This window comes from Zosterops lateralis (assembly GCF_965231275.1).
Source record: "Zosterops lateralis genome assembly, chromosome: 13".
Lineage (NCBI taxonomy): Eukaryota > Metazoa > Chordata > Aves > Passeriformes > Zosteropidae > Zosterops > Zosterops lateralis.
In genome coordinates, this window is record NC_139773.1 from 1,686,124 (window position 1) to 1,713,539 (window position 27,416).

General features: G+C 56.4%; 2 protein-coding genes across 3 annotated transcripts; one reads left to right on the top strand and one right to left on the bottom strand.

Moving 5' to 3' along the window:
• Window positions 1-261: 261 nt before the first annotated feature.
• Window positions 262-5,181, bottom strand: SNX33 (sorting nexin 33). The gene is made up of 2 exons (XM_083870628.1): window positions 3,044-5,181; window positions 262-1,135 (listed from the first exon to the last, which is right to left on the bottom strand). Exons 1-2 carry the CDS (start codon window positions 4,482-4,484, stop codon window positions 882-884), a joined length of 1,695 nt encoding a protein of 564 aa, XP_083726754.1. The 5' UTR covers window positions 4,485-5,181; the 3' UTR covers window positions 262-881.
• A 421-nt stretch (window positions 5,182-5,602) lies between these two features.
• On the top strand, window positions 5,603-26,931 carry LOC310914867 (tyrosine-protein phosphatase non-receptor type 9-like). Of its 2 annotated transcripts, XM_083871333.1 has the most exons (19): window positions 5,603-5,769; window positions 5,913-6,069; window positions 6,881-6,985; window positions 7,083-7,179; window positions 8,054-8,151; window positions 8,438-8,515; window positions 9,594-9,674; window positions 20,325-20,468; window positions 20,908-20,997; window positions 21,098-21,222; window positions 21,801-21,906; window positions 22,521-22,631; window positions 22,857-23,185; window positions 23,556-23,649; window positions 23,751-23,820; window positions 24,335-24,413; window positions 24,672-24,822; window positions 24,907-25,114; window positions 25,374-26,931. In XM_083871333.1, exons 1-19 carry the CDS (start codon window positions 5,618-5,620, stop codon window positions 25,598-25,600), a joined length of 2,502 nt encoding a protein of 833 aa, XP_083727459.1. In that variant the 5' UTR covers window positions 5,603-5,617; the 3' UTR covers window positions 25,601-26,931. The 2 variants fall into 2 exon arrangements, with proteins under 2 accessions (XP_083727459.1, XP_083727458.1); XM_083871332.1 differs by lacking the exons at window positions 5,603-5,769; window positions 5,913-6,069; window positions 6,881-6,985; ... (2 more) ...; window positions 8,438-8,515; window positions 9,594-9,674 and adding an exon at window positions 16,326-16,780.
• Window positions 26,932-27,416: the final 485 nt, after the last annotated feature.

Genomic DNA, 27,416 nt, shown 5'->3' on the forward strand with positions numbered 1-27,416 from the left:
CAAGGCCCCTGTGCCAGCCCTGCTGTCTCCCAGGCAGCAGCACACTGTCCCAGCCAAGGCAGAGTGGGGCAAGATTTGCCCCTTGGTGGGTTGTTTAGAGAGCAGGAGGGTGGTTGCTGTGGGAACCCCTCCTGGGGTCATTCCCCCCACAGCACAAGGATATTGAAAGCTGGCTGGAAGCCAGGGGATGCTCAGACTGAGCCTTCCCCAGGACCCTGGAGCAGCTCTGTTTTCCACAGACATCTCTGGGAAGGAGGTGGGTGTTTTTTTCTACCAACGATTTTATTGAAAAGGCTGTGGGACTATTTTTTTTTCCCTTTTTTCTCCCTTTTCCCAGTCAGCAGCCATACTTGAGAAAGAGATTTCTCTTTGCCTCTGTGCATCTAGTTAAAAACTGATCAGTAAAAATGCTGCAGAAAAATGGAAAATATTGAAAATATCTTGTGACAAACAAACAAAAAATCTCTTCCAAATAAAGATCTTTTCTTCTCTCTTTTTTTTTTTTTTTTTTTTTTTTTTTCCATCAGAAAAGCTTTTAGTGTGCAAAATGTCGACCACTTGGATTTCTTCTCCCAGTGGGCTGGGAGGCACCCAGGAGAGTGGGTTTTCAGAAAGCTAAAAATCATTGGGCAGAGACCCCAGCACTGTTACCTCCACATCTGTCCCTCTTGTGACCCACCACGCTCCTGCCAGACCGGTGGCAGGGCAGGAGGTCCCCAGGGAAAGTAAGAGGTGGCACGGCCAGCCCACAGGCAAACCCTTCCCTGCCAGCCTGGGAAGGGGGAAGAAAGCCCCGAGTCATTTGGTCACTAGCGTGATGAGTTCCCGTCCGCTCTCAGCCTGTCCCAGACAGACGAGGCCTGGGGGCTGCGGCAGCGGTGTTAGAGGTTGTCGTACATGCGCAGCGTCTTCTCCAGCTGCTGGCTGACGCGCTGGTAGAAGACGATCTGCTGCCTCAGGTAGGACTGCATCATCCTCTTGAAGTCGGCCACGCGCCGCTGGTGGAAGTGGTTCATCTCAGCCTGCAGGGCGAAGCCCACCACGCGGCAGCGCTTGCGGATCCCATCCGCCTCCTCCTGGTCCATCCTGCCCTCGTCGCTCATCCGCTGGCTCTCCTTCACCTTGGCAAAGGCGCCTGGCGAGGCAGGGAGCAGCGTCAGGGGATCCGTGCCACCCTAGGGCCCCTGTTCCCTGGGCAGGCCGGCTCGATCCCATCCCCAGACACCGGCCTGACCCCAAAGCAGAGGCACAGACTGGCCCCATGTCTGCCTGCATCTCACCCTGCCCATCAAACCCATCCCTCTACTCCAGGCAGGCAAAGGCCAGCAGCATTCTCCCTCTGGACTCTGGCATCCCCATCTCTTTTTCCATGCCATACCTGGGCAGTCAGCCTCATGTATAGCTGGTTTTGGGGGTCTGGGCTCCTGGGGTGCTGTGACTCAAGGCTTGGGGTGCAAAGCTGACGTGGCGCAGTGTTGGCACAGTCAAGCACCCCAGCCAAGCCTGCCCTCCAAATATTCCATGCCATTCCATGAACAGGAGTCAGGAGCAGCCCTGAGAGACCCCAGTCCAGGACGCAGCAAACCAGGATGTGGCAAGGGCATGTGGTGCTGTCTGGAGCTCGGCTGGGAAAGCATCTCCCACTCCCAGAGGCAGCTGATGCTCTGACACCAGTTTTTCCCTCTCCTTCCATGTTTTTTTACAGCTCGGTTTCGAAAGAATCCTGCCTGGCTCCAGCCCTGCATTCCTCCCCCTCATTAGCACAGAGGCTAAAAAACTAAAAACAGGATCTGGCCTGCACTGGGCCTTTTTCCCTTCTCCCTGCCCCTTGCCGGGAGCACCAGACCCGGGGTTACAGCGCTCCCGCTGCACCAGCCCTGCTCCCAGAGGGGAGGAGGAGGAGGAGGAGAAGGAAGAAGCAAAGTTTGGAGGCCAAATCCTGCCTTCCGCTCTGCCCACGCGGCCTCGCTTCCGGACGGTATCCAGCCCCTCTCCATGGGTAAACAACACTCAGAGGAAAGGCAAGGAAGCTGCCCGGGCAGGATTGAATCCTCCCTGCCCCTTCTGCCTTCCCAGCCTTCCCCAGGGATGTGGAGTGATGCACAGACATCCCTGCATGCTTGGACACAGACAGCCATGGCCTCACCCTGGGGAAAACCTGTCCTCCAAACTCCGGGGACACTGGTGTGGCTGTCCCCTCCCTGCTGCAGGCAGCTGGGCAGGGAGGAGTGAGTGGACTTCGGCCCCACACCCACACCCATGGCTGCCTGGGTGCAAAAGGACACTGAGCCCTCCCTCCCCACCCCAGGGAGAGAACAGCAGACACTTCTCCCTGCCTCTGATCCCACCAAATCCAGGGAACCAGGACGAATGGGACATGGGGAGTTCTGATGCCCTGGGGGTGCTAACCCCCTCCTGCTGGGCTTGCAGGTGCAGGGACATACCCCTGAAAAGTGCGAACCCGGTTGTCCTCAGAGGTTCAGGGTGTCCTCTATCCCACTGCCCTCTGCACAGCCCCCTTGGCCCCTCCAACTGACCCAAGGCCATGTCCAGCCTTGTCCCAGCCCTGGGGGAGCAAGCTCCGGTATCCACTGCTGCCTTGGCAAGAAGGAAGGGAGGATGAGGAGGGACAAGTGGCAGTGGGTGGGGATGCACAAGAGGTGCTGGGCAGGTCACCCCAGACCTAATGGCAGCAGTGCTGGCTCCTGCTCATGGTCTGGGGGAGTCATTCATGCTGACTCCCCCAGCCAATGCTTTGGGTAGCACCAGCAGCAGTTATGGAGTTTATGGCATCACTGGGGCGGACTCTGGACCCAACAGTCCTACCAGACTCTCCCAGGCTGGAGTGACTGGAGGGCTGTGCCAGCGAGAACCACACTGCCTCCCTAAGAGGCATAGGCAGTGGTTCCCATCCCCATTCCCATCCTCATTCCCCATTCCCTTCATGGCCCAACAGAGAATTTCCTCATTGCATACCCATGCCACTTGCCACACCATCCCCACTGACATGGGGCCATTCCTGGGGAGAAGAATGCCTCCTTACCTTTCTGCAGGTGGATGATGTCTGGGAAGTTGGAGAGAAGCCCTTGGTACAAGGAGAGAGTGTCCAGCATGAGGAACAGGTCGTTCTTGGGCTGCTCAGCGAACATCTCCCCCACAGTCTCGTACGTCTTCCCCGTGTGGGAGATGGCGTTGTTGAGGGCATCCAAGCTGTAGGGAGGGTCCATGTGAAAGGAGTGGCTGATGGCTTGGAAGGCATTGCCCAGCTTCTGGAACTCCTTCCGGAAGCCCCCCACGTGCTTGCGCACCAGCTCCGACGCCACATTGGTCAGCTGCAGGACACTGTCATCCATCTTCTTGCTGAAGGCCTTAAAGGCGTCCACGCGGTCCTCCACGTCCTGCAGGTCCTGGTGCTCCGTGGGAATCTGGATGGTGAGCAGGAAGCTGGCACCCACCATCTCATCCTTCTCTGCCCGGCGTTTGCCCAGCTTCCACTGCTTCTCGTCGCGGCAGCAGAGGAAGTGCTGGAAGCCCTCGTACTGGGAGAGGACAGGGTGGCTGGTCATGTGCTCCATCCAGAGGATCAGCCGCCGCTTGCGCTTCTCGATGAAGTCCTCCTCGAAGCGGCCGGTGGCCTGCTTCTCGGGCAGGTGGGGCACCGAGATCACCGTGAACTTGTGCAGCAGGCGGTTGTAGAGCCAGTCAAAGTGCTTGTACCGCCGGTACACCGGGGAGTTGATGTTGCTGGGGGTCAGCTTGTAGGAGATGTAGCTCTTGATGCCCTTGAACTTGGTTTGCTTGGTGGGGTCCTCCACGGAGCAGATGAAGGGGTGGGGGTTGGCCCTCCACTGCGGGCCTCTGGAACCCATCTCGATGCAGTAGGTCTCGGCGATCTTGGACATCAGGGGCACGTCGCCCAGGATGAAGGCTTCCACCCCGGAGCGGACGAAGCAGGAGAAGCGGTTGAGGTTTCTCCCCACCACGCTGCCCCTCTTAGAGGAGCTCATGCTGTCCTGCCTCTCCAGCGCCGGCTTGGGCCGGTACCCGGCGTGCTGGTGGTGGCCGTAGGGCGCCGGGCACTGCAGGCTGGGCGAGGGGTGCCCGTTGGTGCCCGGCGCGCTCCGCGGCTCCTCCACCACCGTGCACGCATCGTCCCAGTCATCCCAGTCGTCGTCATCATCATCCTCAAAACTGCCCTGGTAGGAGATGCCGGGGTTGGGGGATGCTGAGTACGAGGAGGAATCGTGCCCAGGGGAGCCGACCGGGCTGCTGGAATAGTCCGTGTAGTTGGAGCCCGCCCGGGAGCGGAGGATCTCGACGTAGGAAGCAGGGAAGAGGCCGGTCTCCCCACGGCTGTTTTGGCCCTGTAACCACCCGTCCAGGGAGTTCTCGCTGAAGATGACGAGCTCCTCGTTCTCCTGGATGCTGATCTCCTCTTTGTTTTCGCTCTGGAAGTTGTAAAGCGCTCTGGCTTTCAACGCCATGGCCGGTCCCGGGTCGGGAAGAGCGGGGGGAGCCAGAGGAACGCAATCCCCCCAGCCAAAACAGCCCCCCCACCCCGGCAACACCGCGGGCTCGTGCAGCTCCGGGATCACCACCACGCGCTGTGGGAAATGGCCTGGCCGCTTTCCCAGGAAAATAATAATAATAAAAGAAAAGGTGGAGAAGAAATCCCTTACGAGGTGACGCCAATGTCCCTATGTCCAAGTGACCCTCCCCGATCCCGGCGCCCCGGTTAAAAAGAACATTCCCGGGATAAAAACAAGATTCCCAGTCAAGCGAGCGGCGCTCCCCTGGCTCCTCCGGGATGTGAATCCCGCTCGGCCCAAGAGCCGGGCTCTGCCATGTCCACGCAGGGTTTATCTCTCCGGGGAGGCTGATCCCGAGGTTTCGCTCTCCGGGAGGAAAACCCCTGGCTGCCAACGAGGAAATGAATCCAAAGCGATTTTTCTCGGGGCTCCTGTGGATAAAATACCCTAAATTTCCCGTCGGTGGGCGCTGGGAGAGCGTCGGGAACGACCCCAAACGCTGCCCAACCTCCCGGTGATCCCGGGATTTTGCAATTCCTTTCCGGGCCGACTTTCCCGATGGTTGGCGGGGTTTGTTTTTTCCCTGAAATCCGTAAATCTCACGCAGGACGGAGGCGGCGCCGGCGGCGGTGCCCGTGTGGGTGCCGGGGCCGGTCCCGTTGCCGCTGGACGTGCCGGGGCAGCGCCGGGGCCGCTCCGCTGCCGGCGCCGCTGCCGGTGCCGAGGCGCTGGCGGAGCCGGCCGCCAGCCTCCCGTGACGCAGGGCAGCGCCGCGCTCCCGCTCCGCCGCCCGGTTCGCGGCGGGGAGCGGCCCGGCCCGGCCCGGCCAGCCGCACGCTGCCCTCTGCAGGCAGCCGGCCCCGAGGGCACGAATCCCCGCCCGCGGGGCCCGCGGCCGCTCCCGCGCCCCTGCCGGGGTGTCCCCCTCGCCCGTGCCCGGTGCCGGCCCGCAGCGCCCCGTCCCGGCGGGGGAAACTGAGGCACGGGCCGGGCGGGCTGAGGGGGGGCGCGGGTCCTCCGCGCCACGCGGGGGCGCTGCGGGCCGGGCGGCGGCGCGGGCGGAAGCGCGGCCGGGCCGCGGGGTTGCCATGGAGGAGCTGAGCGCGGCGCTGGCGGCGGGCGTGGGGCTGGCGGGGCCCTGCAGCCCTGCCGCCCCGCACCCCCGCCTCGCCGCCTACAAACCCCGCGGCGGCCCCGGGCAGGCCGAGCGCCGCCAGCGCCTCCTCCGCATCCAGAGAGAGTGAGCGCGGCAGCGGCGGGCGGGAGGCGGCGGGACGGGAGCGCGGGGCGCCTTGGGCCGGGCCGGGGCTGCCTGAGGGGAGCGGCCCGGGCTGGTGTGCCGTGGGTGACCCGCTGCCCGCCGGGTTGTTTCCTCGAGCCCAGGAGGCGGCTGGACTACGTGAACCATGCCAGGAGGCTGGCGGAGGACGACTGGGCAGGGGTGGAGAGCGAGGACGAGGACCGAGAAGGGGAAGATGCTGAGGAAGAGGCGATGGACGTGGATGCTGGCAAAAAGCTGCCCAAGCGCTACGCCAATCAGGTGAGGAGCCGTCTGTGTCCCCGGGGCGAGGTGTGGCTGTGGAGGAGAGATGTGAGGTGGTTTAGGGGCACACAGATGGCCATTTGGGGGCTGAGAGGAGTGTGTCCTGCCCGGCTTGGTGCTCACAGAGAAACTGTGATTAGTTCACCTCCAAAACGTGCTGCGTTCCAATGGAAAACACGTGGAGATGGGATATGCTTTAGAATCGCTTAGGTTGGAAAAGACCTCCGAGGTCACTGATTCCAGCCATTAACTCTGCATCACTGTGTTCTCCACTTCAGGAGATTTCAGCTCGGCCAGCAGCAAGAGTACCCTGTTAGGCAGTATTCAGCTAAAGATTTCTGCATTTCCCTGTGTTTGGAAAGGAAAGAAGGGCAAACTCAGCTGGGTTTTGTCAGCCTGGGTGCTGTATTGGTCCTAGATAACACATAGACACTTACGACTTCTGAAGAGATCAACTTGTCCAGGCTCTCTACTCCTAACACTTTGAAATTTCTAAGCCGTGCTGTGTTTTTAAAAATAAAGTGCTGGAGTGGGGACCAAGGTGTGGGATGCTCAGTCACGGGCTGTAAGCCCTGCTGAGTCTGAAGCTCAGTCAGCAGCTGGGAAGCAAGAGAAAGACTTGGGGAAGAATGTGTTGGCAGGTTGGACTTCATTAGAGGGGAGGGAAGGATCCCTTTTGGGGGTGACAAGCAGTCACCCTACCTCTAAAGCCAGGTCAAAACCTCCTTGTTTTACCCTTGAGCTGCTTGTTGTCCATAGCTTCAGGAGAGTTGTCACTGACTGGTTTCTCTCCCTGGGCTCTCCATAGCTGATGCTGTCAGAGTGGCTGGTGGATGTTCCCTCAGATCTGGAGCAGGAGTGGGTTGTGGTGGTGTGTCCCGTCGGGAAAAGGGCTCTTGTTGTGGCCTCCAGGGTAAGTGGGCTTCCATCAGCTGCTAAAGGTCATGTACCTGTCCTCAGACAACATAAAACTGGCTTGACTGGGTTTTTCTCTCCTTTTTTCCTCACAGGGCACAACAGCAGCTTACACCAAGAGTGGCTTCTGTGTCAACAGGTTCCCATCCCTGCTGCCGGGGGGAAACCGGCACAACTCAACCAGTGACAAAGGTACAGGTGTGAGGAGGCATTTGGGGTAGAGAGAGGAGCACTATCTGGGAGTTTGTGTGTGCTGACAGGCCCAGTGCTGCTCCTCCAGCTCTCCCAAGTCCTACAGCTATGCCCCTTTTTTTGTGCTGGGGTGCTCAGCTTCAGGCTTGTTTCTGTATCTCTGGAGATAACTCGATGGGAACAATATCAGCCTTTATGCTAGATATGCACATAGAATCCCCAGATGGTTTGGGTTGGAAGAGACCTTAAAGTTCATCTTGTTCCACTGCCCTGCCAACGACAGGGAACCTTCCTCTAAACCAGATTGCTCCAAACCCTGACCAGCCTGGTCTGGAACATTTCCAGGGATGGGGCAGCCACAGCTGCTCTGGGCAACCTGTGCCAGGGACTCAGCACCTTCACAGGGAAGAATTTCTTCCTAACATCTAATCTAAAATTGCCCTTTTCCAGTTTAAAACCACTGCCCCATGTCCTGCCACTTTTTAAAATAAGTTTTCTGTCTGACTGACACTCTTAAACCCTGACATCCTCTCTGTCCTCTAACACAGACCTTTATATCGTGGCATCTTCCTTAATACCTATTGGAATTCTTTTTTTTTTTGCCCCCAAAAGAGAGGCTTATTGTCTGACAAATGCCATTTTCTGAAACATGCCCTTGCTTATTGTGCCTCTGACTGGTCCCTTTGCACCCTTGTGGGACTCTTCAAGCTCAAGGCTTTTTGTGGTCGCAGTTTCTGTTAGCAGAAGGGGATCCATCCCTCTACAGTCTCACATCAGGGCAGGATTAATGCTGGAGAGCTGGGATCCAGTGTTTGCCAGCTGGGCTGGGCAGTGTTTGGAGCAGGGCTTGACCTCCCTGTGTCTGTGTGTGCAGTGTACAGCATCCTGGACTGCATCTACAATGAGGCCAAGCAGACCTACTATATCCTGGATGTGATGTGCTGGAGAGGACACCCTGTTTATGACTGCCAGGTACTGAGTCCCTGGAGTTCCCTGAGCTGCTGTGCTCCAGCACTGCTAAACTCACTCTGCAAAAGGCAGATATTTCTCCTGAGCACCAGCATCTTTACAGCTTTAGGGCTGCTGGATAACTGTGTGCATGTTTTGGGGGGGAGCAGCAGCAGGGTTTGGGGTGCTGTTTCTGCAGATGAAGTCAAGTTTGTAAATCTCCCAGGTGTGTGCAGAGGAACAAAGACACTTGGCAGATGCTGTCAGGTGGTGTGTGGTGAGTGGTCTCTAACTCTGCTTCCTTTCACAGACTGACTTCAGATTCTTCTGGCTCTCCTCAAAAATCCAAGAGGAGGAGGGGCTGGGAGAGAAAAGCAGGATTAATCCGGTAAGTCCTTTTGTACTGAGAAGGAGGCTGGGGGGGGGTAAGCTCTCCTGTTCAGCAGGCTTCAGCAGTTTCTTTCACAAGTGAAAGCATTTTCCTTTTTTTCCTTTCCCCTCACAGATCAGGCTTCAAAGTGTAGGTCTGATGTAATGGGATGCCGTGTCAGGATGTAAATAGAATGACTGCATATTGTAAATGAGTTCAGTGAGGTTTTTTCCCCCCATCCAAAGTGCTGAGGGAGATCATCAGGCTGCAGGGTATCAGCTAACTTCCAAGCTGTTTTTAGCTTTCCCTTGTAATGGAATGGAAAACCAGTGTGGTTTCTTCAGGAGCACTGTTGGTTGGCAGCCTGACTACAATGGGGTTTATTCTTGCAGTCTTGTGGGTTTGTAAAGCTTTAAGCCTTCCCTCTGTTTAAACTGATCACTGAAGTTGTGGAGGTCAATGCTGGCCTGCCACCCTGAATCCCTGCTGAGCCAGAATAAAAAGTCCTCCTTTGAAGACTTACACATGGGGGTCAGACCTAGATCCCAAGCGGTTTGGAATGTGATTTTTGGGCACAGACACGTGAGATTTGTCTGCTCAGGCGTGGCCAAGCAGAGCAGCTCCTGTGAGCTGAGCATCTCAGTGATAAATGGGGCTGATGCAGTGAGGTGTCTGTGTTCAGAGAACATCCTGTCCTGACTCCCAACAGGAATATCCATAAGATAACTACCTAATGAAGGAGAGGGTCGTTTCAGCTTTCATTTCCTGGGTGGAAAGATTGGCTTGGCTGAGCCAGCAGCCTGGAGCAGACGTCTGTCTGCTTTGCATCCTGCCTGGAGGTTGTCATTTTCTATTTTGGTTAGAAGAGCATTTCTGGGTCAGGTCTCCTGAAAAATCCTTCCTGCAGTTTTAGGTGCTTGGGAAAAAAGGTATCAGGAGTATGTGGGAGCTGTTCCTCACCCTTTCCCTCTTATGCCAGATCCTGCACTGAAGGAATCCTTCCTTCTAAGCTGCCTGCACACCAGTGCTGGATTCAGCAACTTGTCCTCCTGTAGACCAGAGAGTTGCCTCTTCTAACCCTCTCTTGCTCTTTCAGTACAAATTTGTGGGCCTGCAGAACTTCCCCTGCTCCTCGGACAGCCTGTGTGAGCTGCTGGCCACAGACTTTTCCTTTGAGGTGAGAACACACAGGTGGGAGCCTTAGCAACAGCTCTGCCAGTGCTGGGAGGGAGGTGCATCCCCTCTCCTCGGGAATTCGCTCTTCTGAGGCTGCAGACAGCTTGCCAAGCTGCTGTTTCCTGTGTGTGGGATGGATGCCTTTATGCCCATGTTTGATCTGTTGCCTTGTCACCAACCTCATTCAACCACACAAATAAGCAAGAGTTAAACCATGGCACTCCCTGAGTTTGCGCTGCCCTTGCTGCAGTTGGCTGTGTCTGAAAGAGCCTTTTGGGGTGAGAGGACACTCAGGCTGCCTCCAGAAGCAGCACAGCTCAGGTTCACATAGCAGTGTGGTGGACAGATGACTTCTTTAGGGCCCAAACTGGTACTGACCACTGCCCTTGTGTGGGTCTGTGTGTGTTTCCTTGGTGTTGGTGCTTCCAACAAAGCACCTGGGGGAGTTTTGTGGGGAGGGAGGAGAAGGATGGTGGCAAGATACCAGTGGTTTCTGGGATGTTTGGGTGTTCATGGTGGGTACCTGAGGTGTACTGGAGATGGGGGCAGTTGGCTGTGACAGAAATTACTGAGCAGGACACCTACATTTGCTTCATCAGCTTTAAAAATAGAATCACACAATATTGAGTGAAAAGGGACCTGCTGGCTGCATCAAAGTTCAACTCTGGCCCCGCACAGGACAGCACCAAGAATCCCACCCTGCGTCTGAGAGTGTTGTCCAAAGGCTTCCTGAGCTCAGGCAAGATTTGGGCTAATAGCTGTTGCTCTGGGGAGCCTATTCCAATGCCTGACCACCCTGTGGGAGAAGAACCTTTTCCTAATACCCACTCTAAACTTTCCCTGACACAGCTGTTGTGCTGTTCTGACCTTTGGGGAAGGCAAATCCATGTGCCACTCAACTTGGTTCCATGTGGTTGTGAGCAGGGAGTCACAGGCCCTTGTGGAATCAGCTCTGGCTGCTTTTGCCTGCCCTGGCTGACTCGTCTTACTGCAAAGGAAGGGGATGGAGGAGGCAGTGGCATTCTGACCCAGTGACAGTGACAGACATCTGTGAGCCAGAAGCTCCTCCAGTGGCTGCAGCTGTTTCTGGGAGTGCCCAGTCTCAGCCCTACATCAGGAACAGCCTCCACAGAGATTTCTTGTCCCACAAAGCCAAAAGCCACACTGATGTGACAGTGTCTCTCGTGCTTTCCCATCCTGAGTTAGCCATTAAAATTGGTGTAGGTTCAAGTTAAGGGCAGTAACTTGGCTGTGAGAGCCGACTTTGCTTTCTGCTTGTGAAAACCAGGACAGTCATCAGAGCAAATTGGAAAGTCCCAGTCCCTTGCTGGTCTTGCCAGACCCTGCTCTGAACATGGATTGAAGGGGCTTCCCAGCTTTCTTACAGCTGGCTTGCTCAATAATAAATGCTCCAAGTGCCTCTGTGGGCACAGTCATTCCTGGCTTTCCTGAGTAAAGTCTTCATTCCTTCCTGAGGTATTATCTGCTCCCTTGAGGAAAGGCTGTGAGGAGCATTTGCCCACTGCAGTCAGAGCAGCAAACTCCTGGGCTGCAGAGGAGGTTGTTGCAAAAATCTGGAGTAAGAGATGGAGCTGAACAGACTCCAGCTGTGTAATCCAGCTGTGATTTGCCCCCCCAGCCCTCTGCTATATCAGGGTGTGACCTCAAGCGAAATGTGGTGTATGTTGGCTCAAAGCAGCCTCAACACGCAGGAACTGTGGTGTTTTTCCAGGAAGAAGGGAGCTGTGGGTCTCTGCAGCGTGCCACAAGAGGGAGCCCAAAAATCCCCAAAAACACCTTCTACCACTGGCACAGAGCAGCATAAACTTTGCAGGAGGCAAAATACATCCTGGCTATGGATGAAAGGTGGCCTTAGGTCTGGACCCAGCATCTTTTGATGCAGACAGGGATCCTGTGTGTGTGGTGGCCATAGAGGAGGTCAGTGCTTTCAGATCTGGGTCTGCAGGGTTACTCTGTAACCTCAGAGGTAGGGCCTGATCCACTCTGTTCAGTGGACTCTTATTCCCCAGAATTCAGTAGACTTTGGATCAGTTGACTGGCTCTGAATTTCAAGTGGTTTTTTGGAGTGGATCTTAAGAGCTACTGTCCTTCTCACAGGTCTGAGTAAAACCATCTCACAGATCTGCTTTCCACAAAGGCAGGGGAGCCAAAGCCTCTGAGAAACCCTGATGTTTAGGAATGGGAGGACTGTTAAGCACCTAAACTCTGGAAAGCATGGCTGTGGAATGTTGAATCCTGCCAGGCCATCTCTCCTCAGGTTCGGTCGTTCAGGGACAGTGTCAGTCCTTGTTCTGATGTTGCCACTGTCACTGTGGTGACTCAGGGTAGGGGCCCAGCCAACAAATTAAATAAACGGGAAGGAATATAGGAGTCACTTAAATCAGGGAATGGAGAACATGACCTAACTCCACCAGGCTGAACTCCTTTGAATTTTCTAGCTTGGGGAAGCTTTTTGGAGTGATCTGGAAGGCCTTTCTGGGCTCTGATCTTTACCAAAACATTCCTGTGGGTGCCGGAGAATCCCTGTTGCTCATCAAACACCCTGCGCCCACAGGAATGGGCTGGATATGCTGGAGTGCTACAGAATCTGATTCTTCCCAGGAGGCAAGGTGGAAAAGCTTTTCCCTTTATATATCCAGAGGGGTTGCACAAGCTCATAATGATGTTTACTGTTCTGGTTTATGTTTTCCTAGTAGAGAAATCCCCCTTTTTCTGGCATAATTTTGCAAGATGTTAACAGTGACTGAAAATTATGGGCAGAATAGTGCCAGAAGCTTTACCTTCTCTGCCAGAGGTTAGCATCTGTGGAGCAGAAGTGGATATATGTGCTTTGTGCTCAGCCAGTGTTTCTGTTCTGGGGATTGTAGGATCAGGGAGGGGGCTGAAAGCAGTTCATCCTGAGGTGGGCTCTTGTTCTCCTCTCTTCTGCCCACTCAGCCACTCTTCCTCATAGCCAAATGGCCTTTTAAGAGCTTGTGAAGCTGAGCTAAAAGGAGCACCACCTCCAGCATTAGTCAGCCTGACAGCAGGATCCAACCTCGCAGAGCACACCCCTGGGAAGCGTGGGAAGAGGGGGGATGAGAATCCCTGAGCACGGTGGGGAAGTGGGGAAAACGTCAGCCAGCTGCAGCACTGCAGAGTGTGGAAATAGTAGCACAAGAGTTAGGGCCTAAACCTTTAAAGTCCTGAGTGCCCTTAACTGTCACTGATTGCTGGGAGAAGTTCTCTCCTGGGAAACATTAAGAATTTTTTTGGCATAAGACAACTGAAAGAGCTGTTAGGAATCAGGGCTCCTTGGCGTCACACGCTCAGGCTAATTACTTTCCAAATGTATTATTTAAAATAACCCTAATCCAGTAAAGTGGGCTGTCTCATTCAGAAACTCTGGCTTTTCTGCAGAATGGGATGAAAGCATCCAGAGGACATTGCTCTCTGCCGATACCAGGCTGGACTCATTTGCCTCTGACAATTTAAAGCCATCTGGGAGTCGCTGATCTTTCAGGGCAGGAGCTCTGCAGGTTTCTTCTTTCCCTTCCGCTATTTATTGCACCGCTTGAGGAAAAATGATCCAGCTGGTGGTTTTGGCCTGCAAACAGAGAGCAGAGCCGTTGTCTGGTGCCTGGTCATTCACTTGCAGCAGCCTCAGCTCTGCCCTTTCATTCATTCTCTCTCCTGCCTGCAGGTCGACGGGCTGCTCTTCTACCACAAGCAGACCCACTACACCCCGGGCAGCACCCCGCTGGTGGGCTGGCTCCGGCCCTACATGGTCCCCGAGATCCTGGGGCTCTCTGTGCCTGCCACCGTGCTCACGGCCAAACCGGACTATGCCGGGCGGCAGCTCCAGCAGATCATCGAGAGCAAGAGAAGCAAAAAGCTGGCGGGGGAAAAGGGCCACCCCAGCGGCGAGGCGGCTGCCAGGAATGGACACTACGAGCTGGAACACTTGTCCACCCCTCAGCCAGAAAACTCTGCGGAGGGCCGGGATGGAGCAGTGAGCCAGATGGAGAGTTAAGCTGCTGGGACAGGCCAGCTGGGCAGGGAGAAGGGAAAAAGCTCCCTGCTTCTCACTGTGCCTCGTGCTCCTGAGAGGGGCAGAGTGATGATGATAGGATGGTTTTGTTTAAAGGGCATGACAGTGGAATATCTTGCCCCAGGTGCTGCTGGATTTTTTTAAAATTTGTTATTACATACTTTTTGCCAGGACTTCTGTGAGGCCTTGACAGGATTGTCTGATTTTTTGCTCAAGCAGTCATGTGTTGGGAAATGATCTGTCCCCATAGCTCAGGGATACAGTTCAGCTCCTGACCCTGCTTCTGTCAGAGTCTTGGCAAAACTCCAGCATAGGAACAGTGCTTGGACCTCTGAGGTGCAGCTACTGCTTGTGACCCTTGCAGCAGCCCCACCTTTCCAGCCCTGGAAATCGGGGCTTCTCAGCCTTTGATCCATCTGTTTTCTGAGGCCTTTTCAATCAAAGTTGTTACTAACAAAAAGTTTGCAGTGAGCTGCTGTAAATGCAAAGGCTGGACTTTGCACACCCACGGGTTCTTGGGAAAATCTAAATTTCCTTGCGTTGCAGGAGGACCTGCCTTGGAGCAGGGCTTTGTGCGGTGCAAGCACGGCAGAAGCCTCTCTGTCTGAGGCTTTTCTCAGTGGGGGGAGGAAGGAATGGCTTCACTCTGAAAAACGCTACCATTGATCATGCCAAATAAAAGGTTTCTCAGAAAGACAAATTCTTGAGCGTCTTCCTGCTACCTAAGGGTGGATGCGTGCCGTGCCTCCCAAATAGGGATTGAAAAATTGGTTCCAGTGCTGACTGGAGCAAAGGAAACACTTGTGTGAGTTTAATTCTCTGCAATCGAGGTACTTCAGTCTCTTGTCCTGTGTTTCTCATCCCACTTTTTAAGCACTAGCTGCTTCCCCTCCCTGCTTTTAGGGAGATGAAAATGATTGTTCTCACTGTCCTCAAGTTGGTTTCCAAAGGGGGATGAAAAGGAGGGAGACAAAACATCAAACTCAAGGCAACACTGGGGACTCTCCTCCCAGCTCTCTCTCCCTGGAGGAGACACTGACAGTGGGGATGGCCACCTGCAGATAGCGGGTGCACTTGTATCCTGTCCTTGCACCCCCCTTTTTTTCCCAGAAAAAGCCTGGTTTCTGTGCCGAGTGTGTGGGCTGTGTGTGACCATCTGGCTGTGCGGCCGCTATTGATGTTACCGGTGGGCAGCAGGAACTGGCCTGGCTGTGGGAGAGGGCTGCCCTCCACTCCCCTTCCCTGGCAGGGAAGTGGCACCCTGGCCCCGCAGTGTTTGGAGCTGTCTCTTTCAAACAGCTGCTTAATTTACTGGTTTTGGTATTACTTTTTTAACATGTGAAGCAGTTGCTCCAGGGAAAGAGGATGAGCACCTGGACTGCCTTAACCTCCCTATCCCCTAAAGGTTCCCACCTTCAGCCTCCCTGGTTGGCAGACATCTGCAGGGAGAGCGTTGAGCTGGAGACTGCACCCAGCCTCCTGTCAGCACAGCTTTCCTTCCTTCCATCGGGCAATTAAACCCGGAGGTGGGCATCGGGATGGAAGATTTGTGCATCTCTTAGGGCAGAGAAAGCTGCGGCTCAGGTTACTGCCCTCCAGCAGCCTTCCAAGGTCCTCCAGCGAGGGAAGGAGAGGAAATACAGCCGAAGAGGGGCTGTGTGCGCTGATGGAGGAGAGCGAGGGGGAAGCGACTGCAGCTTCCCGCCGGCTCCAGATGATGCCTCATAGTTTCCCTTTTAAAAGCACGAGCTGGGCTGGAGAAATAAATATTTGCGTTACAATTCCTGTTGGGAACGAAAGGCTGTTTTCGGAGGGAGGGTGTCAAACGGAAGTCGCAGGGGCCAGCGCAGTTTGGTGCCGTGACTGTTGTGTTTGCTGGGTGCGATCCCACTCCCAGCTGGAACAGACAGCAGCTCCACTGGAGGGGTCACCCCACCGGGAGCTGAAATTTGGCCTGGGGCAGGAGAGATGAGCGGGCAGCTCGACCTGGAGACGTGGCCTGGGGCGCTGAGGGACAGATCCAGCCTGGAGCCCTCATTCAGCCGGGGCTCAGCCCCTTCCCTCTGCCCTACTTCCATTTTCTCCCAGTTAGGTGCACAGACTCTGGCTGCAGGCACGCTGCCAGCACAGTGCTCCTCGGCTGAACAAAATGTCCCCTTGTCCCAGGGCCTGGTTTTTTGGAGCGACGGGGGCTGTGTTTCCCGGGATCCCCGCTCCTTCCCGGAGGAGCTTCGGCACTCTCCATCCGGGCGCTGACACCTGCGCTCAGCTGGGAAATGCAATTTAGGGATCGTAGAGGAGGGAGTGGAAAGAGACGCCTGGAAACCTCGGACTCCCGCTCGTGGGGGGAAGGCTGCGAGGCTGGAATCCCGGCAAGGGAGAATGCTGTGCCGGGAATTTTATCCAGTAACAGCAAGGGAGGACGCGGCTGCCGGGAATTTTATCCAGCACCAGCAAAGGGAGGAGGATGCTGCCACCATTTTAGCGGCGGTGCTCCCGCCCGCCGCGGCCGGAACCGGGGCTGGGGGAGCCGGCGCGGAGCGGGGGGGGAGACTGGGCCCCTCCAGCCCCATCCCGGCTGCTGTCCCCCGCTCTCCCCCCGCCAGGAACGGCTTCCTGTCCCCCGCCCGCCCTGCGGGGTCGGCCGAGCCGCGGGGAGGGGACGGGGAGGAGGGACCGGGGGCTGCGGGCGCTTCCTGCCGCCGCCCCCGCCGGGGCAGAGCGGAGCGGGGCGGGAGCTGGGCTCGGCCCGGCCCAGCCGAGCGGCGCTCCCGGGCCGAGCCAAACTTCCCGAGGGGCTCGGACATATACACACGCGCACACATATAGAGATATTTAAATTTTATATATTTTTTCCCATTTTATTTTAATTTTCTCGGCACTTTCGGCGGGGCCCCCGGGGCGGAGCCGCCCTCGCCGCCGGGAGGGGCCGGTGCCCGCAGCGCCGGGGATGGGCTCCGCCAGGGCGCCCTCCGCCTAGAGCAGCCCGGCTCGGCCCGGCTCGGCCCGGCCCGGCGCGCAGCATGGCCGCGGAGCTCAGCGCCGAGGAGGAGCAGGTAGGTCCCGCCGGGCTCGTCTTCCCCGGGGCGGGCTGGGCAGGACCCCGGGCGTTCCTTCCCCCCACCGCTCCTTTCCCATCGTTTTTTGGCTACCCTGGGTTGCAAGGCTGTTTTTTTTTTCCCCAGCGAGGCGATTCTCCGGATGGGAAGCCTCCACCCGCACGCAGCCCCCCATCCGTGCAGCCGCCAAACCCGCATCCTCCCGACCCACGCAGCGCCCACCCTGCAGCACCCCCATCCACGCAACCCCCCCACGCTTCCCGTTCCCCGGGAGCCCTGGCACGGCCCGTGCCGTAGGTGCCGGGGCGCGTGTCCCGGTCCCCGAGCAGCGTGTCCCCGCTGGCAGGCCGCCCTGCCGGGGGCCGTGGCGTGGGGATGATGCGTGGGGATGGATGGTGTGCACGCGCTTCCCACGCCCCAGGCCTCCCGTGACGTCCCGGCTTCCTCCGCCGGCCTTGCGTCACCGCGGGAGGATGTTGCTGGGCTCGGGAAACGGGGCCCTGGAGCCGGCCGGGGCGCCTCGGGGGGCCGGAGCAATCCCTGCCTGTCCCCTTCTTTGTCCGCTTCCCCAGGCTCGCCCACCCGGGGCCGCCGGGCTTCCCTCTGGATGGGGATGTGGAGCCTGGGCTCCCTCTGCCCCCTCGGGCTGTCACATTGGTGGCGCTGGGGACTGCAGAGCGAAGGCAAAAGTTCCCGTTTTCCTTCCAAAATGGTGGGTTTTCCAGTTGGTTGGCTGATTGGTTTTCTCCTTTAAAAATCCTTCATTTCTGCAGGGAGGTTTAGAAGGGTTGGGACGGAGATGCCGACTTCTCAAAGCCTCCATGGATGAGCCCCTCCTGCAGCCTGTGCTGGTGCTCAGCAAATGCTGAGCTACCGGGCTTTTTCCTCCTGGGAACAGCACTGCTGTCTCCAGGGTGATAAAATCCCAAGGAATGGGGAGTGTCCTTGCCCTCTGTCCCCACAGGTGCCGGAGATTTGCGTTTCTCCTGTGTCATGGTGGGGGCAAAGCTTCCAGAAACAGGGCTTTTGGACCTCCTGCAGTGGCAGAGGAGGCTGGTTTGCAGCTGGAGCAGCATCCCGGGAGAGGGATCTGAGATGTTTGGTTTGTTTGGGAATATTGGATGGAGAAGGTGAAGAGATGTTTGCAATAATGGCTCCAGATTTGGGTCATCAGCTTGGTGTGGGGAAGGCTGCCTTTCATGCTGCCCTTGGTGGCTTGGAAGCCAAAATCAAGGAAGTTTCCTTCTTTCCATGTGTGAGTGGTGGTTTGGGCTGGAACATGCCCTTCTTGCCATCCCTTCATCCTCCTCGGGACCATCAAGATTTCCTCCACTCTCCCCTGTTACTAAGCCAGGGGGAAATTCACCCTTCTCCTCTTAGGCCAGCCTTGGGACATCTCTTCTACTGGCTCTCTGCCTATCCCCAAGGAGCCAAATCAATTTTCCTTGAGGGTTTTCAGCCCAGCTGCAATTCTCACAGGTTTATCCCCACTTCCCCATGCTGAGGAAGGAGGGTAGGTTGGCTGCCTGGGGAAGGAGGGCTGGAAGAACCCCTGGATTCTGGCAGCAGTGCCTTTGTCACCACCCTGCTCCAGCGCAGCGGGGACATGGATGACGCCAGCACTCCAAAGACCAGCATTGTTCCAAACACCCGGCCACGGACAATTTCACTCCCAGTGCTGCCAAAACAGGACTTCTTGCTGCAGCTCTGGGTCACAGGCTTTGTTTTCTGCACGTGGAGCGATTCCTGCTCCTCTGGGATTGACATGTCTGTAAATCCATTTGGAATTTGGGCTAGGAATGATGATGAGACCCAGTGGAGCGCGTGAAGGGGGCAGAGCTATGGCTGGCATTGATGCTCAGCTCCGTAACGCCTGGCTCCCTGCTGTTGAATGGCGGCACTGGTAAGTTTGGAATTTGGTTTTGTTCCCAGGGAAAGCTGGAATTCATGGCTGAACTGCCCTGCAAAGTCAGTGCTTGTTGTGCATCTTCCCCTTGCAAAAAGCCCGTCATCCCTTGTGACTGCTGCTGGAAACGGGATTGTGTGAAGTGTGACGGGTTATATGTTGAGGAAGCAGACCTGAACCACAGGTTGCGTCCTCTCATTGCCATCATGCCCTTTGGGCCCCTCTTCCCATCATCTGGGGACCCCTTTCCCATCATCCTGGGGTATCACATCCATCTCAGGCTGTGGTGTTGACTCTGGTCTTTGTCCAGGGAAAGTGGGAGTTGTGCCTGGTGCTCACCCCCATGCGTTGATCATCCTGCATGGGCTGGAGGAGGATCATCTGCACTGTTATTTTGGGTTTGCATCTGCAGCCCTGGATTTTGGGCAACCAAGCGCCTCAGGGGATGCCCTGGCAAAGTGGAGGTCTGCTCAGGGTATATTGGATAGGATATGTTTACGGATAGGTATATTCATATGTGTGTGGATGTGTGCTGTTTTAAGGCTGAAGATGGTTCCTGTATTGCCCCATTTATTTTCCTGTGGTGCTTGTGCGACTCTGGGACCAAGTTAGGGAGCTTCTGGCTGCAGTGTGCTGGGAGACAGACCCCTGAGGTGGGCTGGGCTCCTTTGGCTCATCCCCTGAGAGGGGCTCACTGTCCCTGCCGAGCCTCGCGCCGCCGATAAACCCCGGCCCTTTGCTTCCTCCTGTCGGAAGTCATTAACACCGACAAGCTTTTCTGGCTCAATAGCTCCCAGTAACTCTGAATAGTTCCCAGTAACTTCGTGCCGCTGCCTGACATCCTACACCGCCGCCTGCCTGCGCTTGCTGCTCCTGGAGCCAGCCTTCAGCACTCCCTGTCCTTCCTCCACCTCCTTGGAAAGCATTGCAATCCTCTGTTCCAGGGAGGAGGGAAGCTGTTCCATTTTGGCATGTGCCTGGGTGGGAGCCAGGCATTTTGGTGTCTCCCTCCATCCTGCCTGCAACCTTTGAGCAGGATGCGGTGGAAGACTGGGCTGCCTTGTCTCCCTTGGGGCTCCTGTGTGGGACAGGGGATCAATCCACAGCAGAAGGCAAAGCAGTGTGCTGGGACCCTCCTGGTGTTCCATGTATGTGTGAAACTGGTGCTACTGGGGCGAGCTGGACCATGTCCTGTAGCAGGTCAAAGTGTCAGCCCTCCATATTCATTACCTGTGTTCCCACAGCCAAGTTCGCTGCTCTGTGGTGGAGCTACAGCCTCAGGAGGCCACTTCGAGCTGATGGGGCTGTGCTGGGGATGCTGTGTCTGAATGGGAGTTTATTGCCTGTAAAATCCTCCTTTTGTTCCCCCTATCCTTTCCGTAAGTGTCCCATAGCCTCCAGGCCATTTTTCCTACCCCTTGCTCCCTTTTCCAAATGGCATTTCTGCCGTCTCCATCGCCACTGCCCATACCCCTTTTGTTGTGGAGCTCCCTGCTTCACCCCGAGAAGCTGCTGGGTCTGTTGAGGATTGTAGCTCCAACAATGACCAGGGATGCTCCTTGGGCACTCCTCCTCCTCCTGTTTCTCCTCTTCCTCTCACCTGGTCTCACCGCACACCTCTGATCTCTCCCACAGGCAACGAAGCAGTTCCTGGAGGAGATCAACAAGTGGACAGGCCAGTACAATGTGTCCCCGCTCTCCTGGAATGTGGCTGTCAAGTTCCTCATGGCCCGCAAGTTCGACGTCCTGCGGGCCATCGAGCTCTTCCACTCCTACCGGGTAAGCCAGAGGGGCCGGAACCCCCCCATCTGAGGGCTTCCTGCTCTGCAGGAGATCCCTGCTCCTAGGACCACCCTCCCCCTGCTCCTTTTTTCTCTCTCCCTTACATGTTTTATCCAACTGGAAAATCCTTTTTCAGCCAAGGCGGGTTGCCATGGAGATCTCACCCATCCCAATCCCTTTCCCTCCTCTGGGAGGCAGCTCGTGGGGTGCCCTCCTGGCTGGTGTGTGCTGCCCACAGAGCATTTCCCTATATATTAAGGATGTAGATCCATGCATGCCTTTTCCAACCTGGTGTTGCAAAGTCACTCCTTCTGTTTCTGGGGGGGTGTGCTGGAAAATGATCCCATGGAGCAGAGGTTCCCTCGGAGGGCTGGGTGTCCCGTGGGACAGAGGTGGGCCATGCCTGTGCCCCCTGTCACCCCCTCCCTGCCCGCAGGAGACACGGCTGAAGGAGGGGATTGTGAAGCTGAAGCCGCACGAGGAGCCGCTGCGCTCGGAGCTGCTCAGCGGGAAGTTCACCATTCTGGTAGGTGGGGTGTTCCCCACAGAGTTATCTCAGCTGGGTGGCTTATCCCAGCTCTGCTCTGCGTGGCTGCTGCAGGAGCCTGACCCTGTTTCCTCGGCAGAGCGTGCGGGACCCCTCAGGAGCCTCCATCGCCCTGTTCACAGCCAAGCTGCACCACCCCAGCAAGAGCGTGCAGCACGTGGTGCTCCAGGCGCTCTTCTACCTGCTGGACCGAGCTGTGGAGAGGTGAGCCTGTCTCACACTGCAGGGTCCCCGGGGAGCACGTTCCCTCCCAGGGAGATCACTGCTCCCCATGGCTTGAAATTCCCTGGTTTGAACTCCAGCCAGCCCTCCTTATGGAGTTGTTCAGCAGGGGAACAAAATCCCGCAGGCCCTGAACCAGGCTCTTTGCAGCCTTGCCCTGTCCATGCCCTGGGTTCAGTTTAGCAAAGTCCCAGATTCCTGCAGGCTCTCGCTGGGGAGGCGGCAGCCCCACCATCAGCCAGACGTCACGTGAGCCCTGCCAAAAATATAAACCCAGGACATTCCCCCGCCATTTATCCTGCTGGGCTCTTTCTGGTTTTGACCTTACCCATCACGGATGATGCTGCTGAGGCAGGCTTAAGGCTCAAGGCAGGCTTAAATGAGGGCCGTAGGAAGAGGTGGTGAAGTACCTGGGAAGTGCAGAAGCAAGGTTTGGGTCTGTGAGTCCTTCTGGAAGCATGGGAAGGGATTTTTGGGCGTCAGTGTGGGGCAGAGCGGGTGAAGCAGGAGACAGGTGGTTGCATCTTGTGGGGTTGACATTGTTTGTTTCCCCCTCTCAGCTTTGAGACACAAAGGAATGGGCTGGTGTTCATCTACGACATGGCAGGGTCACAGTATACCAACTTCGAGCTGGACCTCAGCAAGAAGATCCTCAATCTGCTCAAGGTGGTGCCTGGGGGTTAACTGGTGTCTGGGGACAGTGTATGGGCCACTCGCTCACCAGGAGCCCAAAATCCTGTGGTTTTGGCATCAATTTGCACCCCAGATCACGCTGAGCATGTCTCAGCCGAGGAGCACCAGCTCCAGCCCCCAGGAGCTCGGGAAGGCACTGGGAGTGTGCCAGGCTGGGCCCGGCTGTGGCTGCGGTGTCACGCAGGCGGGTCGGATCAGCTGTCTCCGGGCTGGATTCCTCTCACAGCTGCTGGCAGCGCTTTTGGGAAAACAGATGCAAATTATTTTTTAATCGTGCTGGCATTTGGTGCCTCCTCCCTTCTCTGGAAAAAAAAAAAAGCAATAAGAGTAAATACTGGCCAGGGTGTATTCTATGCATAATCCCAGTCTTCACCTCTCCCCTGCGGAGCCAAATCATCTGCTTACCTAATTCCAAGGAGGTAATTTGTTTCCTTATCAGCTCATAAAAACAAGCAGGGCTGTGAGCGTGCGAGGCACACTTCAGATGTGGCATTGCCATCATACAGTCCCTTTGCTGGTTGTCACCTCTGCTGGGATATGTCCCCTGCCACAGCAGAGTGGATCTGACCCCCTCCTCACGCCCACAGGGTGCCTTCCCAGCTCGGCTCAAGAAGGTTTTCATCGTGGGAGCACCCATGTGGTTCCGCGTGCCCTATTCCATCATCAGCCTGCTGCTAAAGGAGAAGCTGCGGGAGCGGGTGAGTGGGGACCCTCCTGGCATGGACTCTGCTGGCACAGGACCCTCAGTGGGCAGGGCTAAGGCTACTTTCCCTTTGTGACAGGGTGGTGGAAGCAGCTTGTGCCATTGAGCCCCATCTGCTGGAAGCTGCTGAGCACCAGACCTCTGGCATCCCTCTCCCCATCCCCAGTGAATCCTCTCCAATCATCTTGGAGTCACTCCTACCTTCCTCTTCCTCTCACAGGTGCAGATGGTGAAGATGTCGGAGCTGAAGGAGCACCTGCCTCGGGAGTGCCTCCCTGAGTACCTCGGAGGGTCCCTCAAACTGGACCCTCTGAGCTGGAATTGCCGGTTCCTGCCGCAGCAGAATGGGCACCCCGACCCCCTGGATGAGCTCATCCTGATTCCGCTGGCAGCTCCCAAAGATAACGGCTCTGTCCACATCCCTGGGCCCAAGTCCATCACCCTCCAGGAGCTGCTGGATCATGTCAGCCACAAGCAGAAACGTGGTATCTACGAGGAGTACGAAGACATTCGGCGCAGGAGCCCAGCTGGCACCTTTGTCTGCTCTTTGTGAGTCTGGGGGAGGGAGCCAGATGCCCCTCTGACCCCAAAAAGCTGAGTGCTCCCCCACCCCACACTTCTGCTGCTGGATGGGGGTCCATTGGCCTCTTTATGGTGCGGTGCTTTGGGTTAGCAACAGAGAACCCCGGTCTAGGGATGGTGTGAGCACTCTTTGTGGGTCCTGCAGTCTCTGGGAACAGGGGGGAGCCACAGAGGACAGCAGGGACCAGGACCTGGCCGGGACTCTGCTTCCCGAGGCTTTGGCCAGGTGATGGCAGCAGAGCCCAGGCTACAGGTCCCGGAGGCTTTCACAGAGGGAGGGATGCTGCCTTTGCCTTGCCTGGAATACATCCCTGCTTCCTTCTCCCCCGGCTTCCAGGGCACCCTACAACCAGGACAAGAACCGGTACGGGGACGTGCCCTGCCTGGACCAAACCCGTGTCAAGCTGGCCAAGCCGTACAGCCGCCCAGAGGTGAGCCAGCCCAGGAGGGAAACCCACAGTCCTGTGGGAAGCTGGCGCAGCTGTCCCAGGGTTCTGGAGGCCTTATCTCATCCATGCTGTTCTCCCTGCAGCTGACTGACTACATCAACGCAAGCTTCATGGATGGCTACAAGCAGAGGAATGCTTACATTGGCACTCAGGGTATGGCTGAGCCAACAAGGGGTTGTTCTGCTCATGATGCACCCATGGGTTCCACCTCTCTGCCCAGTGTCAGCCCCTGGCCATGGGGGACATCCCAGGAGCAGGCACTGCCCAGCATGTCTCCCTTCTCTCAGAGTGTATTTACGCTTCCCTGGGTGTATTTATTCCCCTTGGTTTCCAGCAAATGGACTAAAGTTTTTCCTGGGAGAGAGCAAGGGGATCCATCTTCATCCATGATAGCAGCCTTTTCCTGCCCCCATCCCAGCTCTGGATTTGCCCCATCTGCCCAAGGATGAGCAGAGAGGTGGGATCAGCACTGAGCCATAGGGACTCAGTGCTGGGGGTGGCAGTCAGTGACAGCTCCAGGCTGTGTTCGTGGATCCACACCTGCATCAGCCCTTAGAGGAAGGGGCTGTGGTTCCCTGGGGCTGATGAGGGGCTGGTGGATGCAGCTGGGCAAGGGGTTGCCCAAATCTATGAGATTTTTGGGCTGATGTGTGGGTTGTCCCTGCAGGGCCTCTGGAAAACACCTATGGTGACTTCTGGCGCATGGTGTGGGAGCAGAACGTCCTGGTGATCGTGATGACAACCCGGTGAGTGCTCATGGAGGGACACAGGCCTCTTTTTCTGAGCAAAATTAGCATTTTTGTTGTGGGATGAGCAACGCTGGGCTCAGTGCAGCGATCCTGCAGCAGCAGTGCCAGCCAGAGCCCCATAGAGGGAGGACATTGGGTCAAGGACAGATGGTTTGGTCCCTGCAGGATCCCCAAAGGACCAAGACTGGGTGGCATGGGAAAGGTCTCAGGCAGGGCAAGGAGGACATTACCACCTTGTTGTTGTCCTGCTCCCAGGCTGGAGGAAGGAGGCAGGAGGAAGTGTGGCCAGTATTGGCCCCTGGAAAAGGATTTCCAGGTGTGCTTTGGGGCCCTGACCATCACCAACCTGGGCGTAGAAAACCTCAACCATTACAAGAAAACCATCCTGGAGATCCACAGCTCAGAGGTGTGTGGCCACAGCTGCCTGGTGGGGGAATGGCATGGGAGCACCAGGGGTGGAAAGAGGGTCTAAACCCCCTGCTTTCCCCAGACCAGGGAGCGGCGGCTAGTGTCCCACTTCCAGTACCTGAGCTGGCCAGATTATGGTGTCCCCACTTCTGCTGCCACTCTCATTGACTTTTTGGGGGCCGTGAAGCAGCAGCAGAGAGTGGCTGTCAGCGCCCTGGGACCTCGCTTCAAGGGTCACCCTGGGGGACCCCCAGTCGTGGTGCACTGCAGCGCTGGCATTGGCAGGACAGGTAATGGGCATGGGGAAGGTTTGGGGATGGTGGGGTGACAAGTCCAGCTTCCCTAGGCCATTTCCATCCTGGGGACCCACAGTGTGTTTGCAAGCTGGTTGACCTGAGACTCATGTCCTCAGGACTTCCCACAACCATCAGATCTGAGAAAAGTCTCCACAGGAGATCAGTGAGAGGCTGAGCACCGCCACTCCCATTCTCACAAGGGGCAGTGATGGTGCCATTTGGTGTGTGACACCATCCCCTTTGCCATCCCTAGGTACCTTCTGTGCGCTGGATATCTGCCTGTCCCAGCTGCAGGATGTGGGCACTCTGAACATCTACCAGACTGTGCTGCGCATGCGGACCCAGCGTGCCTTCAGCATCCAGACCCCTGAGCAGTATTACTTCTGCTACACCGCCATCCTCGAGCATGCCCAGCGTGAGGGGCTGCTGCTCACCAACCACAGCCAGCCCACCCAGGAGAAGAGTTCGCCAGGGCACTGAGACCTGCTGCCTCCCTGCAGACGCTGCTGCCCATCCTCGGGGGCTGCCTGAGCTGCCTCGGTGCCCGCTGGGGCCCAGCAGAGCCATGGGGACGGCGGTGCCGGAGCACCACAGCTGTCAGCACTGCTATGGAACTGTGCCTTATTCAACCCAAACGGTGGCTGCCACTTGCTGGCATGGGAAAAGGCTCTTGCTCCTCCCCATCGTGTTTCGGTTGGGTTTGGTTGGTTGGGGAGGTGGTTTGTCTTCTCTTCAAGTTTTTGGGGTTTTGTTTTGTTTTTGTTTCGTTTTTGGTTTTTTGTTGTTGGGACCACCTAAGATGTACCTAGAGAGGGGCTTTGCAAAGTCCTAGGAAATGTATTCCCAGTCCTGGGGCTGAGGAAGAGGCACGTGCTTCGGCCTCACCTGATGCTCCATCTCTGTGTCTGTATGTATGTGTGTATATAATATACCCCCGCTGTGACCCCCGGCTATTATATATATACATATATACAACCTCCCCTTCAGCAGCTCCCAAGGGTTCCCGCTGTCCTGCCACCTCACTGCTGTGATCTCTGGAGCGGTGAGTTTGGTCCTGGCTCTGTCTTGTCTTCCCCCTTGCCCTTATTTCCCCTCATGGGCAGCGCTGGGACCCGGTACCCACTCCTGTGCCCATCCCGCTGGAGGCACAAGGGTACTTGATGGTGTCCCCCCTGTTTCTTTGTCTCGTCTTCCCCATGGAGAGATAGCAGCTGTGCTCCTGGGAGGATCTGGAGGATTGTGTTGTCCAGGGGGTGCTGAGCTTGCAGGCATCCCCTGCTCTTTGGGAGTCACTAGGTACGAGGTGATGGGGCCGTGAGGACCGACCGGCTCTCCAGGTTGCCCGGCTTTCCCAAGCTACCACTGGGAACCCACAGGCCCAGCCCTGCATTGAGTCATGGGCTGGGAAAGCGCTGAGCAAGAATTAACCCCAAATCCTGGAGAGGCAATGAGCCTCTGCCCTGGCCCCAGCCCCCACCAATGCCTGGGCCTCCCCAACTTTATACTGTAATAAGCTCTTTGAATGTGTATATTCTTATTTTTTTATAATCTTGGGGGAGGGGAGTGCAGGGTTTGGGAGGATTTGTTTTGTTTTCTTTGAGTTTTGCTTTTTTTTGTGTTTGGGTTTTGGTTTTTTGGGTTTTTTTTGGGCTTTTTTGTATTTAACATTAACTTGATCCAAGCCAGAGCTAGAAGTATTTGTAAATGTTCCTGTTTTGCTCTCAGAGAAACCTTTTTGTTGTCATTACTTTTTTGGGAGTTGTTTTGTTTTTATTTGTATTGATATATAAATATACCACCAGTGACCAGTCCTCTTTGCTGTTGTGGGGGCACTTTGGCAGGACAGGAGGGAATTCAGGGCTTTGCACAGGCTGTGATCGCTAAAAACCAGCTGGCCCCATCCCTGACTACACGTGGACTTTAAAGAGCACAGGGCTGTGTTTAGGACTTCTTCTGGCCTGGGTGAAGCTGAGACAGAGATAACCAGGCTGCAGGAAGCTTTCCTGGGCAGGCAGGATAGTGTCAGCAGGGAAGGCAGCACAGTGGGCTGATGTGGCCAGGGGGGACACAAGCCACCCTGCTCCAAGCTCCTGCCTCTTTTCCCAGGGCCTCGACAAGCCCCAGGACATCAGTCTCCTGTCTGGCCATGGTATCTGCCCACTGCTACCTTTTGCTGCAGGATTTGGGGGTGCAGGCATTGCCTCAGTGCTTCTGGATCCCCTCTGAGCAGGCATGTAGGGCACAAAAATCAGGGGGAACTCTGGGGCTGTCAGGCAGCCCCAGTGCCTTCAGGTGC